The sequence below is a fragment of the Doryrhamphus excisus genome, chromosome 12, assembly GCF_030265055.1.
Source record: "Doryrhamphus excisus isolate RoL2022-K1 chromosome 12, RoL_Dexc_1.0, whole genome shotgun sequence".
NCBI lineage: Eukaryota > Metazoa > Chordata > Actinopteri > Syngnathiformes > Syngnathidae > Doryrhamphus > Doryrhamphus excisus.
In genome coordinates, this window is record NC_080477.1 from 9,894,848 (window position 1) to 9,909,972 (window position 15,125).

Here is a 15,125-nt window from a genome sequence, read left to right on the forward strand (position 1 = left end):
TTTAAGGTTTTAAAAGCAAACTGAAAATCTGTTTCGAAAGCCAACAAAGTATCTATTGACATTTTTATGATAATTAAAAGTCCAGTGAAGAAAGTCAAGTGTCATATTTTTCATGTACTGTATATGCTTCACACTATAGTGCAGCAGCATGCTGTATTAATTTTCACACCACAATAATAATAACCACAATGCAAATGCTAAATGTCGTATTTCAGGGCAAAAAAACAAACAAACCGGTAATGTACAGACTGAACTTAAAAGTGAAAACAGGAAAATACAACAAAATGAGAGCATACAAGCGTATCAAGAGTCAAATTGCATGTTGAGTACTATAAATTTGTACATGTTGGTAGGTCTGCATTGAAATGAAAAGCTCTCGAGCTCCTCCTGACAGTTCCCTGCGTGCCCCCAGGGGGACCCGCGCAACTATTTGAGAAGCACAGCTTTAGACACAAAACAGACTCTATTGTACAAAGTAGTAGCTGCAAAGTACATCAGCCAGTTTAATTATAGTCTTTGAGTCATATCAACCACAAAAATACACATTCTCCATTTTCTCCATTTGTCTTTTGAGTTAAAAAAACAAAACAAACTTAAAAGCCATTAATTGATTTATGAATTTATGAATCAACATTTTCAAAACAGTGAAAAAGAGAGGCCCCACAAAACAACATACATTATGGCCATTATCTCCCTGACTGGATTAACCCTTAGATGCATAAGTGGGTCAAAAATGATTGCCGTTCACATTTTTAACTTATCTTTTATACATTTTAAGAAATTTTTGTTTTTGTGTTAATACCCCAACCTTCCATAAGTGGGTCAAAAATGACGCAGTCAGGTTGTTTTCTTGAAATATCTTTGTAATGAAAAATTGTTATCATTTCATATTCCAAATATTCCTCAAAAAACATATTTTTGATATCATGCCTTTTTAACTTACCTTTATGCAACACACAATGGATCCTCACATTTTCTATTGTTGTACGGGGTCATTTTCTTTTTCAAAGATGTAAAAAAGTGAAAAATTAAGATGTTTCTAACATGAAATTATTCTTGTGTGGTCCTAAATATAATACTAAATATCATACAAGTGATTATTCCTAACCAAAATGGCAAAATTGGCATAAAAACGCATTGATTCTAGTATGGGTCATTTTTGACCCACTTATGGAAGAGTGTAGGGTCCAGTCACTCGTGCATCTAAGGGTTAATAAAGCTACACAGCTACACACTCAGGAAATGTACTGCCATGTTCCGTTATGATGCAATTTCCGTTCCCAACTGCAGACAATTGTGCAAATGCACCAACCTCTATAATAGGAATTCTAATTCCCCTAGTTTCAATGTAACAGTCATTCATTTTTCTTATCTGGTATGGACCTGAGGAAGAAGGCAGGCCTTGTAATGCAGCGGTAGCACAGAGCCTGAGGCACCACAGCATACAACACATTGACCACCAAGAAGACAGCTTGGCTTTCAGCAGGCACTCTGTAGGAGAACGGCGTACGTGTGTGAAGAGAGGCGCCGATATGAGAAAACTGAGCCTGTCAAGTGGAGAAAAGGGGGAAAAGATTTTTGTATTGGATGAACATATTTTACCGGAGCTCTACATTTGTATAAATGCATTGTATATGCATTTACATATATATAAATCAGTATCAAATATTTATCACTATTGGACGATTTCCTTAAAAAACGGGTGATCGTCATATGCCGATACATGCCGTTCAAAGCCAATCACAAAAACCGATCGGTTTTCCTTAAAACCTGCAGCAAACACTACATGTGTGCTCTGTCATGTAGGGTTGACAACACCTTTAATGAGCTGACACTGTACACACTGTCTCATATTGCTGTTTGGGTGATTAAGGTTAATTTCAAGTATATATGCACTTAATTAAAAATTTTGTTTTGGCACCACTTTACAATACAGGTATTGTTAGTGTCTTGTTAAACAGCTTTAGTTTCAATAATAATATTAACTATTGCGGAAGCTAAAGCATCTTCTGTAACATTTTTTTTTTAACAATGAGCTACTAAACTTCGCAAAACGGAGTCTTATTGTAAATGACTTAATAATAAAGTACACCGTAAATGGCAGTAGCATGTGGGCTTACTAGTTGGCAATCAGGCAGTCAAAGCTAAGTGAATTAACACACCAAATAATTATCATCTTTTAAACAAATTAATTATTCAAAAATTCCTTTTAGAAAAGTCAGTTAGTGTAAAGTCAGTCAGTTACCTTTTGACAGAAAAAAAAGACACAGAATATGTCTCATAGCAACCGTAGTTGTCAGGTCTTCAGCAGCCCTATTATTAGCTTTGTTCAACAGCTGACATTTATATGAATACCACCAATACCACCATTCCTGCTGGTCTGAAGTCAGCTTCTGCCCTTATCCCACCGGTGAGTGACGCGTCAGCCTGCAACTCCAACACAACAGCTGCTTTGTTCTGTTTGGATCTCACAGCAGCCACGCTATCTGCTAGCAGTTTGGATTCAAGAATACCAGTAACCTAAAATGAGACCATGCATACACTACAGTTCATGTTTGGGCAGATCCCCTATTTTGATTTTTAGATTTAGTACTATGGTCATATGTTACAGAATATATTTATGTAATGTTTCTCAGGTCTGATGACTTGCATATTTTATTCCTTTATAATTAGCCTGTTGTTACATTATATTATCATTCAGTGACCTCCGTATCTGAAAAAACATTAACCAAGATGCTCATTCCGCTAAACGTCACAATTGACATTTTTATACTTTGCAATAGTCTTAAAAGAAAACTGGACTGATAACATGTAATATATTATCTTTTGATATTTTGATGAGTATTTGATGAGTTATAACATTATCAAAACTTCCCTCTTCGGCGCATTGATTTAGGACATCGGCTTATGCTACTTCCGTCAACAACAGCAGCATATAGAAACAACAACGACACAGTTTCCGCTCTCATTAGGTTGGCTGTGTCTTCCAGCACAAGACTTGAGCACCATTCTGTAGGTAAAAAATGTTAACAGCAAATGAGAACGTGCATTGTTAGCTAGCTCATATGAACTTGTTTTCTCTCATTAGAATGCACAGAAAAGGGAAAGAATGCTTCACCTAAGGATTGTGAATAATGGGAGAAATTCCAAAGAATGTGCAGTTTTCCTTTAAACTGCCGGTATCACAACAATACATACTTGTGCTACTGCCCCTGAGTGCACAAGAGCCAGGTCCGGCATCCATTCACATCCTGGTACCAACAAGCCGTAGAGAGTCATGATGTAGTATGGTCCCGAGTACAGCATACTCACCAGCATCTGACAAACAATTACAAGATTTATAGCTTCAAGAACGATGTTAGGGTGCACACTAATTACCATAAATGAGGTGAAAGTGCAAGGTACTATCATTCATAATTCCAGTGGCAACTCACCTGTATTTTAGGGTAAGCAGAGGGGTCTTTCAGGTATGGTTCATAGTGCTGTGTGTAGGACTGGCACAATGTGATGGAACAGTCCAGGGAAACCTAAAGTACCAACGATTAGAAAAATAGAGAGGCACTTCTGTGTGCGTGTGTGTGTGTCCGTCATCTTATTGTTTCTTACCAAACCTCTGAAGACACAGAAACCCATAGCTGGGATCAGGTAAATAATGAAAAATAGATCCAAGGGTCTGTGGAACAGGCTTGTCTTCTGAGCCTCCTGGATGGTCTGATGAGGAAAAAATAAACAAATGTCCAGAGCATGCATGACACCATTGAGTGGAAGTGGATATTTGGTAGTAGTTACATCTACAACTGTAAAATAACTGCTGACAGAAAGAAGACGGATGACAAATAGCTTTGTCAGCTAAACCCAAAAAAACACAGAATGTAGATATGCATGCTTATTATACAAATATTATTATATATCAGATGATCAGCTTTACATTTCCTGTTCTGGCATTGTTCTGTGCATTTTATGTTGAATAATAAGTTACGTGCAAAAGAATTTGACCTTACCTTCAACTCAACTATATGTGTGGAAGGTTGGCTAAAGATGCGAAAGCAAGCCCACACTGCCACTGAGATATACAGCATGTGAAGTAAGAAGAGAGGACCAATTTCCGTACCATATTTTCCTAGAAAAGATAGACAATGATTACACAAATGTCATCAGAATAAATGTGATAAGAGTGCTTTGGATAAGCTTTTTCAGCTTACTTCAATTCTATACTGCAGTGAAACCTCGGTTAGCTTCATTAGTCCGTTCCATCATGTCTGACGAAACCCGAAACATACGCTAACCAAATCATATTTTCTCATAAGAAATCATCATATCCAATTAATTAGTTCTAGACATTGTATAAAGAAAAATATTAGTTTTACATGTGGAAGAGACACACAGACACCACCTTCTTGTTTTGCTATGAGTCATTTCTTTAATTGAAGAAATTTCTTGCATTTCTTGAAAGTGTTTGCTTTGAACCAAGTTTCTTTGGTTCCAATGTGGGTTATTTTACAGTTTTGAGTAATATGAAACGCTGAGACTTGTAGTGTAACCGTTTTAGTTAGCAAAGTAGTACAGAGACAACCACTGATGGCATCATTGAGAGGCATGAGGGGACAACTTATACAGTGGTATGGAATAGTTTGGGCATCCCTGATCATTTTCAATATTTTCCTTTAGAAATCACTGGCCATTTCAGTTAAATATATCATATACAACAGCCAAAATAGTGTACACAAACCAAGGCAAATAAACTGAAAAAATACACTAAACAGGGCATCCGCTAACCGGGGTTCCACTGTCTTGCTCGGGTTCATTATGGCCATGAAAACATACATTATTTTTTTTTACTGCACCTACCAACAGCATTCCCAAGAATGTAGATTATGGCACGCATGATAAAAGACCCTACCCAGTACAGTCCAATAGCTCTGTAGTCATCCCTGAAAATCACAGAGCATTGCATATACATTACACATATAAATGCCTTATGTGAACTCTATAATATAGAACTACTTCAAACCTTACCCCCACGTAATTGCTGCAATCATGAGGAGATACATGAGATAATGCACACAGCCATCCCAATAGGCGATCATATGCCCATGTGCAGTATTAATGTGCGGCTCTGCCTGTAACACAAAAGGGCATATGTACAGTACAATAAGCAAGAGGTGGTGAGATTTATGAAAAAAGAACACTTGCCTCTTTCAGGTAAAATGTCACAAATCCATCAATGATGTTGTCCTGCTCAAGCCCAATGATTAAATTTACCACACTGAAGAATGCATAGAGTGCATACACTGAACAGATGAAGACAACAAAACGTTACGTCACTCAGGATTGTGTGTATGTGGTCTCTTATTAAAACAAGAAGGAAGAATAGTAGTTCTTACCATAGAAAAGAGAGTTCAGTGGAGCTTTTCTCTTGACTAGCAAACGTACAGAAATGGCCAGGAAGATAACTGTTGCACACCCAGCAAAGAAGAGGGCTTCACCACTGAGGAGAAACATGCATCTGGTTGTACTCTGTGCAGAGATCATCATCAAACATCCCAAAATGCAAACTATTTACACTCACTCACCTGTTGTTGTAAATAAGGGAATTGCATAAGTAGCAGATTGGAATGGACATCAAGGAGAACACAAACACACCAGTACCTGCAGACGCACTCATTGCTGAGCACTTTTTTTTTCTTTGTCCAAGAATGAAAACTGTAATCTAACTTAGCCACAGATAACCTCCATGTCTGCAGTGCATCCCTGACATTATTTCAACATGACTTCCACTTTCTTTCTAGTTGCAATGGCACAGCTGCCTGTCAGTTTATCACTTCTATGCTCTCTCTCTCTCTCTCTCTCTCTCTCTCTCTCTCTCTTTTGCTCAGACACAAGTACACAAGTACAAACCTGTTGCATTATTGGCTGCTAAGGTTTGTACTTGTGTCAGTACAAGTGTAGACACTGCCACCTAGCAGTGGATTTTGCATGCCAGTAGTCACAAAAATTCATGGCCACAAGTTGCAACATCAACGGGGGATAAAAGTAGCAGAGTAATGCTGTTAATATTTATAATATTTTAAAGCATTGGATCACTGAAAATAAACAACTTTAGGTAAAAGACAGTAAAGTTGTGAAAAACAGTATTTATTTAGTCATACATGAACAGTAAATATTGTTCCATTTTGCGTTTTTCTTATATTTGATTATATTTTGGCTACAAAATATTACATGGGTTGCCACCTTCCTTTTTGATTGACATAGTTGTACCATATGCTCCATACAGATGCTCATGACACGCCATGTTTGACAATCCAGAGAGTCAGAAAAAAGTATGCAGGCTCTAGAGCCATTTTGTGTTTGGGCCCCTTCTCGGATTTTAGGTTGTCTGGCGACTCCAAATTGTCCATAGGTATAAATGTGAGTATGAATGATTTTCTCTATGTGCCCTTTGATTGGCTGGCGACCAGTCCAGGGTGTAACCCACCTTGCTCGAAGTCAACTGGGATAGGCTCCAGCATACTTAATGACCCTAATGAGGATAAGCGGTATAGAAAACAGATGGATGGATTACCTTTTGATCTGGTTATCATAAATGTATGGGTGGCACTACATGGTTTAAACAACTGACAAATAAATTACAGTTACCCTTGATTATGCTATCTCAAGTTGAATATTACTTCTCTTCTTGTATATTAATTACTCATTGTATTAATCATTGTTTTCTAGATGTTTTGTTTGGCAATTAGTATACTAATACTATTGCCCTATACTCAGGTACACTTCCTCATGTCTTATTTTCACATAGTGTATATGGGGTCCATTAAGAATTGCTATTCAGTAATCAGTAACAGCGACAACAATTCTGTTGTCAAAATATAAAACAGAGTGGACAATTGTGAGGTGAAATTTGTTTTACTGTTCAAATCGCTGTTGTCTGATTCATGTCGAAGATTGTTATATCAATAAAGTTTGGAGTATTTTGAACGAATATGCGCCTGCGTCATTTCTGGAGCGACGCAACACTGGCTAGCTAGCTTGCCTGAGCTAGTGAGTGTCTAGACACTAAAGAGCAATGGCTACCACGTAAACAAATAAAAATAAGTAAGGTGCGGACGGTGCACAGGAAAGAAAAAGGCGGAAAACTGTAATTATGGCGACCTGTGGCGGTAGCAGCGGCTTGGCGTCAAACAGTGACGTCCAAGACACACCGTCCAACTCGGCTCAAAGTGGAGCTTCAGTGGCGCTCTCCAATGTGCCAAACTCCACTCTCGGCTCGTCCGCCTCTCCGCCTGTGCTCCCTCTTCACCGGGAGCCTGTTTACAACTGGCAGGCCACGAAGAGCTCACTGAAGGAGCGCTTCGCCTACCTCTTCAACAATGAACTGCTCAGCGACATCAGGTTTGTCGTTGGGAAGGGCAGACAGGCCCAGAGGATACCGGCCCATAAGTTTGTTTTGGCCGCTGGCAGTGCCGTGTTTGATGCCATGTTCAATGGAGGGATGGCCACGACCTCGACCGAAATAGAACTGCCTGACGTGGAACCAGCAGCGTTTCTGTCTTTGCTCAGGTAGGTCGGGAACATGGGCGTATCGAGAAACCAGGGTCGCACAGGGCTTAGTTTGGACATGCTTGGTAGGGTCCACCGAGTGCTGTTGAGCTGCCCTCTCGCCACTATCAACTACAATATGTTTTAATTTAGAGTGTACAGTACAGTTAATTGACCACCAGGCTAAATAAGAATAAACTATTAAGACTAAACCTTATAGTGTGAATTTCCACGACGAAACTATTAGTCGTTGAACACATCTATTTTCGGTTTTGGTGCACTACTGCGGTAACATTGATCTATTGATGTGTACTCATCATTTGGTGGTGTGTTCACCTATGTACCATCACTGTATATCAGTATATGTAGCTGTCAGACTATACAACCAGCACTGCTCTACACCACTATGTACATCTGTGCAATACTTGCTTTTATAGTCAGTATAGTTACTCCAGACCCCATTCACTGTGCAATATCTGATCAACCTCCATGTGCAATATTAAGGGCTCTAAATGCAAAATACTAAGTTCTATGTGAAGTATTTCCATAATGCCTCATATTAACTCACTAGCAAGATCTCAGTGTATAGACTGGTCGTAGTATATCTCTTCTCGTTTCATATTATCTACATACTGTATTGTATATAACTCTGGGAAAAACTGTTGATTTTGTTAATACTTGGGTTGTTTATATTGTTTATTTTTCTATATTGTGTATTTTGTACTGCTTAACTGATTCTGTACTCTTGCTGCTGTGCAATGCAAATTTCCCCACTGAGGGACGAATAAAGGCATATCTTATCTTATCTTATATCAATAGGACTCCCACCACCCCTAGACAGTAAATTTAATTTCATTAACTTAAGTTATTTTACGATATTTTATATATAGAAGAGGTCAGGGCTGGGCAATATGGAACAAAACTTATATGCTGATATATTTCGGTTGAAAAAAAAATATATATATATATATATAATAAATAGCCTTTTTCCATCCATCCATTTTCTATGCCACTTATCCTCATTAGGGTCACAATGCTGGAACCTATCCCAGCTGTCTTTGGGCTAGAGGCGGGGTACACCCTGCACTGGTCGCCAGCCAATTGCATGGCACTTGTTTTAGTTGCCTTTTTTTAACTGTGCAAGGTACATTTCACTGACTACAGTATTTAGAATTAACTAATAGGACCATGTGCTTAATTTGTGCTGTAGTTATTCCCAACTAGATATTTTGGCTTACTATATATACTTCTAAGCTGGCTAATCAACCGCATAGGGCTGTAAATAGAGCCCATTATAGGGGAAATATTGAATCACAAGTGTCAAGGTGCCGTCATCACATGTAGTATAATGTACAGGAAATTATACCCAATGTGTTGAATTGTAGAAGCAGTAATCTGCGAGTGTTTGTTTGCTTCACCGCTGAATGAATATGAATACATATATTTTACTGAATTCTGCTTGTACATATGTGCTTTGCATCACTATGAGTTTATGTAAGAAACTGTTTGGTAAACAAGAGGACATGTCTGACTAAACAAGTATCTTTGACACAGAAAGCTTTTAGTTGAACCACCGTCAGGTTATTTACACCTTTTAGAGTCAGTGAGGTCACATGTTGTTCATTAGCTCTTATAAATGGAGCGTTATCAGTATGGCGTTTAAGGTCAGTCTAGATCAAACTGTGAATGGTATTAACCTGCCTGTGGAGAGATGAAAAGAGAGCTTTGTAAGCAGTGTCACAGGCCACCTTCGTGTTTAGTGCTTGTGTTTCCACTTTGTAATCAACGTCCTTTTTCACTCCACTTTCGAACCACCTGTCTTCCCAGTCCGGTGTGCCCTTAAAGACATGCACGTGTCCTTCAGATATAGATAGATCACTGACACCAAACACTCATGCTCCACTGTGTTGTGTTCCATTTATAACCTGTTTTTTGATTTATTAGCTGTTTCTGATTGATCTCTATAGGTCATTCTTTTTCTTTACACAGGTTCCTGTATTCAGATGATGTTCACATTGATCCGGAGACTGTCATGTCGGCTCTTAACACAGCAAAGAAATACGCAGTCCCGGCGCTGGCGAGTCACTGTGTGGAGTTTGTTACCAAGCACCTCAGAGCCGAAAATGCATTCATGCTCCTCACACAGGTTAATGTTGACACTTTTAATACAGTACCCACTTGACTGAGCGTTGAGTACATTTTCCTATGTTTGCTTAGAATTGGGCAATCTGGCCTAAAAATAAAACCTAAAAATTCTATGTCAGAATAAGTGCAAATGACAAAGATCATTCAAAACATGTTTTGATTTTATTTTCTCAAAAACCTTTAAAATAATAAAACTCCTATTTTCCTCCTGCAATTAAAGTGCCAGCTGTTCTTTTCTTAAAAAAAAAAAAAACAACACTTCGTCAGGCACACCTGTGTTCGATTATTCGCTTGGGCATCTCTGTGTGGAACATGCAAATGTTCTGCCCGTGCATGGGTTTTCTCCGGGTATTGCGGTTTCCTCCCACATTCCCTCAAAAATGCATATTAGGTTAATTGGCGACTCCAAATTGTCCATAGGTATGAATGTGAGTGTGAATGGTTGTTTGTATATACTGTGCCCTGTGATTGGCTGGCGACCAGTCCAGGGTGTACCCCGCCTCTCGTCTGAAGAGAGCTGGGAAAGACCCCTGACCCTAGTGAGGATAAGCCGTATAGAAAATGGATGGAGGAACACTACATCATTTTTATAAGTAATTCTGTCATTATCTCAAGAAAAATACACAATGACATTTTTTTTATTTACCTAGCTTTACAAATGCTGTAGTAACAATGGATGCTCCTGGGGAGCAAAAGGTGCGCTACAAGAGGAGAAAAATCAACAAAAAAACTTGAGTTCATGAGTAAAATTGATACGTCACCAGGCTGCCTGTGTTTAAACAAGATTTAATGCAAAGTACAACCTATATGCTTATAGATGATATTTTAAGAATTTGCAGAGTTAGAGTTTCCCCGAAGATTTTTTTGAAGCTGAATGGTACAGACTGCCACCACTGTGTGGTGCCACTGCTGTGTCTGCTTTTTTAAATTAGTCTTATTTATGAACTTAATTTAACTTGTTATAGAAATATATGTCCTCTAGAAACAGTATAAATTCAGAGTCCAAGGTTATGATAGCACAGATGTATCCAACTTGCAGCACAATTAAAGCTGCTTTGACGAAAGGAGACGCACATCTCCATTCAGTGTGCTCATTTGTTGTTGAATACAGACAGCATGTTTGAATACAACACTTATAAAATAGCAAAAGGTGAAGGAAATATTACTTGGTGAGCTACTCAGTGAGGCACTGAGAGCCTGGCAAAATGTTTAAACAAAGATGCCTGAAAGTCGAATGAGATTGAAAGTTTGGAAAGGTGAGCGATCACACAAGCTGGCATAGATAAGCTTAGCCTGTGATAAGCTGTCGTCAATTGACTACACATTTTGCAGACTATTTTTCATTCAAACAAAGTGAACGTCAATACAAGACTGGTCGTGTATTTTTATCTGGTCATACATAACATATAATGCCAGCAGGGCAGACGGGCAATTCCAGTTTAGTTGTGGTCAATGTGTGCATAAATAATAAGACATGTACATAGCATATACATCCATGCAATATAAAACTTAACATTGTTTTTGAGTAACTAACTAATTAGTGGATTAGTCAAAATCCGAAGTTTTTTTTTTATCCCATGTTCATTGAATATTATCAAAAGTAGTATCAGGATTTTTTTCTGTTTCCATAGTCATAAAATCTCAACTACAAAAAGCTGATGCATTGTATTATGATTTGTAAGAGATGCTCTTGTTTTTTTTACAGGCAAGGATATATGATGACCCTCAGATTTCCAGCCTCTGTTTAGACACAATAGACAAAAGTACTGCAGAGGCAGTAAATGCAGACGGCTTCACTGATATAGACCTTGGTAAGTGAGCCATCTCAAAGTAACATTTACATAACTGATTTTGTTTCGATATAAATTAACATCTTTTGTGTGTTCCAGACACTCTATGTGCAGTGCTAGAAAGAGACACGCTCAGCATCAGGGAGAACCGTCTTTTTGGGGCAGTGGTACGTTGGGCTGAAGCTGAGTGTTGCAGACAACAGCTTCCGCCCACTGCAGAGAATAAACAGAAGGTTCTTGGAAAAGCCCTCCCGCTCATCCGCTTCCCACTCATGAGTGTTGAGAAGCTCCCTGCGGGTAAGTTTAGCACATATATACTCAGTGGAAACAATATAAGGTCCACATGGGCCATTTTAATTAAATTCACTTTTGGTTGACACTGTGACACTTCTCTCTATGTCAAATATGTCTCTATGTAAAATGGCTTGGATATGATATTGAATTGCACACCTAATTAAGTGTTCTGCTGAGGTGTTTGGTGCTCTGCATGCATTTTGAATTTTGCTGCCTGGATTAGGTCCTTAACTTAAATGTCCATCATGTTTGTGATGTGTCCACACATCTTAAAATGCAGAAACAAGTTTGATATTCTTTTTTGTGCAACAGGGCCTGTCCAGTCTGGAAATATTTTCGATCAGGAGGTGGTAAATCTGTTTTTACACTTTACAGTAAACCCAAAACCACGGGCCAGCAACATTGACAGGCCCCGTTGCTGCCTCCGAGGAGAGGAATGCAGCATTAATAGATTCCAGCAGGTGGAGAGTCGATGGGGGTATAGTGGTACCAGCGACAGAATCAGGTGACATGATCAAATAAATGCTACCGGGATAATAACAGGGATTTGTGTTTTTGTTTTTAAAAAAATCTTTTACCCTGTGTCTTTTTGTAGATTCAACGTCAGCAGACGAATATCCATAGTGGGTTTTGGTCTGTATGGATCCATCCATGGACACACAGACTATCAGGTCAACATACAGGTAACTGCTGCTGGCTTGAAGCGGAACAACATGCCGTGAAGGTCTTGCCTCATACCCTGTTAAACAATTCCATCTGCCTCTGTCTAAATATTTATGTCATACGGTGTCAAACAAAATTCAAATGTTTTGGCCACTGAATAGCTTGAGTAACTTGTAAATACATGTGGGGAAATGTCTGCATAAGTAGGAATAACAAACAAAACGGCTGGATTACGTCTGTCAACATCTACTTCACGCATATAAAAGGCCAAGCTCCGCCCATTGCCTCATCACAACAGTCGTAGCTCTGGACCATCCCCATTGCTTGTTTTGAAATGATATTTCAATAACTATTATATTGGAATACTATTATATTGGATCACATTCACACTTCCTGCGCAAGGAACTTGCTGAGTCCCATAAGCGACTTAATGCCCTGCAGGAGAATGAGCTTAAATGTGTCGGCATATAAATGTTTATATTTCTTAAATATAATTAAAAGTAAATAAAATAAATAAATAATAAAAGTAAATAAATTAATGTTATTAAATATGGCATGGCTGTGACAATTAATTACAATTATTTGTTTATCCTGATTATGTCAAAAGGTCATGTTGCACAGCTATAAAAGTCAAAAAATTTGTCAAATTCACCCCAAGAAATTCCAAAATGGCAAAAAAAACATGAGACACCATGTGTAGTAAGTAATATTTGAGAACCGCCAATCACTATCCAAAACTGGCTATTTAACGTTTTAACAAATATGGAATAGCTAGCAGTTGTCTGTCAACATCTAGATGCGTCTGTAAACTAGCTGAAAAATTAATGAAAAGGCTAAATGAACGTTTTTCTGACCTTGTTTCGAATTGTTTTTGTTTGGGACAGGATGGTGCTTGCGCATTATATCAAGGTTCAACAACATAATACTAAAACAATATCAAACACAAGCGCTGTCCTGTTTCCAAGGTCAGTAATTATATTTCATCTGTAAGCATAAAACTGAACTGTACAGGCACAACACATGATGTAGCCGGGGATCGTCATTGACAATCTGTCACTTCCTACAGTCTACAGACTTTCCATCTTTATGAGCGCTAGAATTTTCAGTATGAAATGTATGCATTACATAGTGCCCTAAATAAACCGCAATGGAATCCATCACCTTTTGATAGACATAAAAACCCATAAGTCATAAAACAGCCATGCTGACAGCGATGATGTAAAATGTCAAGCGCGGTCTCCTAAAGTGAGTTGATTAAACATGTAACATTTTCCCCCCATATATAGCCTACATTTTACAACTTTAGTTTTAAAATAGTTTCTGCACCTTGTGATGGACTAGCAACTAGTCGCCCGTGACCCTACCAAGGAGAAAATGAGAATTTAAACGTAAATCATGTAAATTATTGCATAAAACACACTTAAGAACTGCTAAATATGACAACCAAACCAAATGTTTTCAACTTCTTTGTCAATACCGCTGTCGTAGTGAGCAGAATAACGTAGAATAATGGAGTTCAACCACACATCTTACATTGTGTTGTTCTTTTGGACCCCAAACTAGTTAAGACTGAATCACCAGCACCACATAGTGGTGTATTTTGACTCAATTGCTTCAAGAAATCAGTCAGTTAATTATTTTGCAAGTCAATAAATTGACAACCCTACATCATTATTCTCTCCTAAAATAATCATCAATCCACAACAAATTTGTTACACTACTACCAGTGCTGGAAATTATATGACATTAAAATGTTAATTTGCTGTTTTTTCTATTGGAACAGAATTTCACATTTGCTCCTTTTCTCCTCTAGATCATGGAGAGCGACAAACACCTCACTCTCGGACAGAATGACACAGGATTTAGTTGTGACGGCACGTCAAACACGTTCAGAGTAATGTTCACAGAACCTGTAGAAATCCTCCCTAATGTCAGCTACACTGCCTGTGCAACCTTAAAGGTGAGCTGGCTTTCAAACATGTTCTTGAGGTTACGTGTAAACTAAAACCAAACCTCTGGTCAACCTTCATCATGTGTTTGCTTATGTTTCGTAGGGGCCAGACTCTCACTATGGCACGAAGGGGTTAAAGAAAGTCACCCAGGAGTCAGTCGCAGGGACCAAGACAACATTTGTCTTTTTCAAATCCCCTGGAAACAATAATGGTACTTCAGTGGAGGACGGACAGATACCAGAGATCATCTACTACAGATTGGACTAGGCTGAAGCTGGGGCACTTTACTTGACAAGGAATGAACAGAGTGGCAGCTTGTTGTGTATATGGTAAATGCACAAGGATTGTTAAAGATGCAGAGTTGTAAAAAAAATGATGCTTCAACTTTATCAGGTGTAAATATGTAAATGTATGAAGCAAAGCAAATTTCTTCCAGAAGGACAATCAGGATTTGAGGATTGGCTGGAGGCAAATGACCGAATGTACCGAGCTGCCGGTGTTTCTGTAAGTCTACCTGTTGTCATTAATAACATTTACATCTTTACCGAAGCATTTATTCAAGTACAGTAACGGCAAGTTATGCATTTTTGCTGTACATTAACAAATCACTTCAGCAGCTGTCAGTATGCATACTTTTTCAGTCATTGTAGACGATCACATGGTACCTGTTTGGTTCACATACCGTTTGTCTGCTTGGAACACTGAAATTAAAATAACTCCCTAGGATTGTGTATGATTTGGAGAA

General features: G+C 38.4%; 2 protein-coding genes across 7 annotated transcripts; one reads left to right on the forward strand and one right to left on the reverse strand.

Moving 5' to 3' along the window:
- Nucleotides 1–479: 479 nt before the first annotated feature.
- Nucleotides 480–7,622, reverse strand: LOC131139649 (transmembrane 6 superfamily member 1-like). 4 transcript variants are annotated; one of them, XM_058089441.1, is made up of 10 exons: nucleotides 5,574–7,622; nucleotides 5,385–5,488; nucleotides 5,190–5,291; nucleotides 5,017–5,116; nucleotides 4,849–4,931; nucleotides 4,002–4,120; nucleotides 3,607–3,711; nucleotides 3,435–3,527; nucleotides 3,199–3,318; nucleotides 480–1,547 (listed from the first exon to the last, which is right to left on the reverse strand). In XM_058089441.1, exons 1-10 carry the CDS (start codon nucleotides 5,663–5,665, stop codon nucleotides 1,356–1,358), a joined length of 1,110 nt encoding a protein of 369 aa, XP_057945424.1. In that variant the 5' UTR covers nucleotides 5,666–7,622; the 3' UTR covers nucleotides 480–1,355. The 4 variants fall into 4 exon arrangements, with proteins under 4 accessions (XP_057945424.1, XP_057945427.1, XP_057945426.1 ...); XM_058089444.1 differs by having other exon boundaries at nucleotides 5,385–5,515; XM_058089442.1 differs by having other exon boundaries at nucleotides 1,400–3,010.
- Nucleotides 6,981–15,125, forward strand: LOC131139648 (BTB/POZ domain-containing protein 1-like). Of its 3 annotated transcripts, XR_009132282.1 has the most exons (9): nucleotides 6,981–7,557; nucleotides 9,526–9,682; nucleotides 11,387–11,492; nucleotides 11,571–11,768; nucleotides 12,078–12,270; nucleotides 12,361–12,448; nucleotides 14,242–14,388; nucleotides 14,483–14,709; nucleotides 14,817–15,125. XR_009132282.1 is itself a non-coding variant. In XM_058089439.1 (8 exons), exons 1-8 carry the CDS (start codon nucleotides 7,142–7,144, stop codon nucleotides 14,645–14,647), a joined length of 1,470 nt encoding a protein of 489 aa, XP_057945422.1. In that variant the 5' UTR covers nucleotides 6,981–7,141; the 3' UTR covers nucleotides 14,648–15,125. The 3 variants fall into 3 exon arrangements, 2 of the variants coding, with proteins under 2 accessions (XP_057945422.1, XP_057945423.1); XM_058089439.1 differs by having other exon boundaries at nucleotides 14,483–15,125; XM_058089440.1 differs by having other exon boundaries at nucleotides 6,982–7,557; nucleotides 12,141–12,270; nucleotides 14,483–15,125.

Bases quoted from the DNA above. Each gene is read 5' to 3' on its own strand.
- LOC131139649 (XM_058089444.1), bottom strand. From the start codon at position 5,665: ATGAGTGCGTCTGCAGGTACTGGTGTGTTTGTGTTCTCCTTGATGTCC. The intron at 4,932-5,016 runs GTAAGGTTTGAA...TGTGATTTTCAG, and splicing joins ATTGCAGCAATTACGTGGGG to GGATGACTACAGAGCTATTG. The intron at 3,528-3,606 runs GTAAGAAACAAT...TTGGTACTTTAG, and splicing joins TCTGTGTCTTCAGAGGTTTG to GTTTCCCTGGACTGTTCCAT.
- LOC131139648 (XM_058089439.1), top strand. From the start codon at position 7,142: ATGGCGACCTGTGGCGGTAGCAGCGGCTTGGCGTCAAACAGTGACGTC. The intron at 12,271-12,360 runs GTGACATGATCA...GTCTTTTTGTAG, and splicing joins GGTACCAGCGACAGAATCAG to ATTCAACGTCAGCAGACGAA. The intron at 12,449-14,241 runs GTAACTGCTGCT...TTTCTCCTCTAG, and splicing joins ACTATCAGGTCAACATACAG to ATCATGGAGAGCGACAAACA.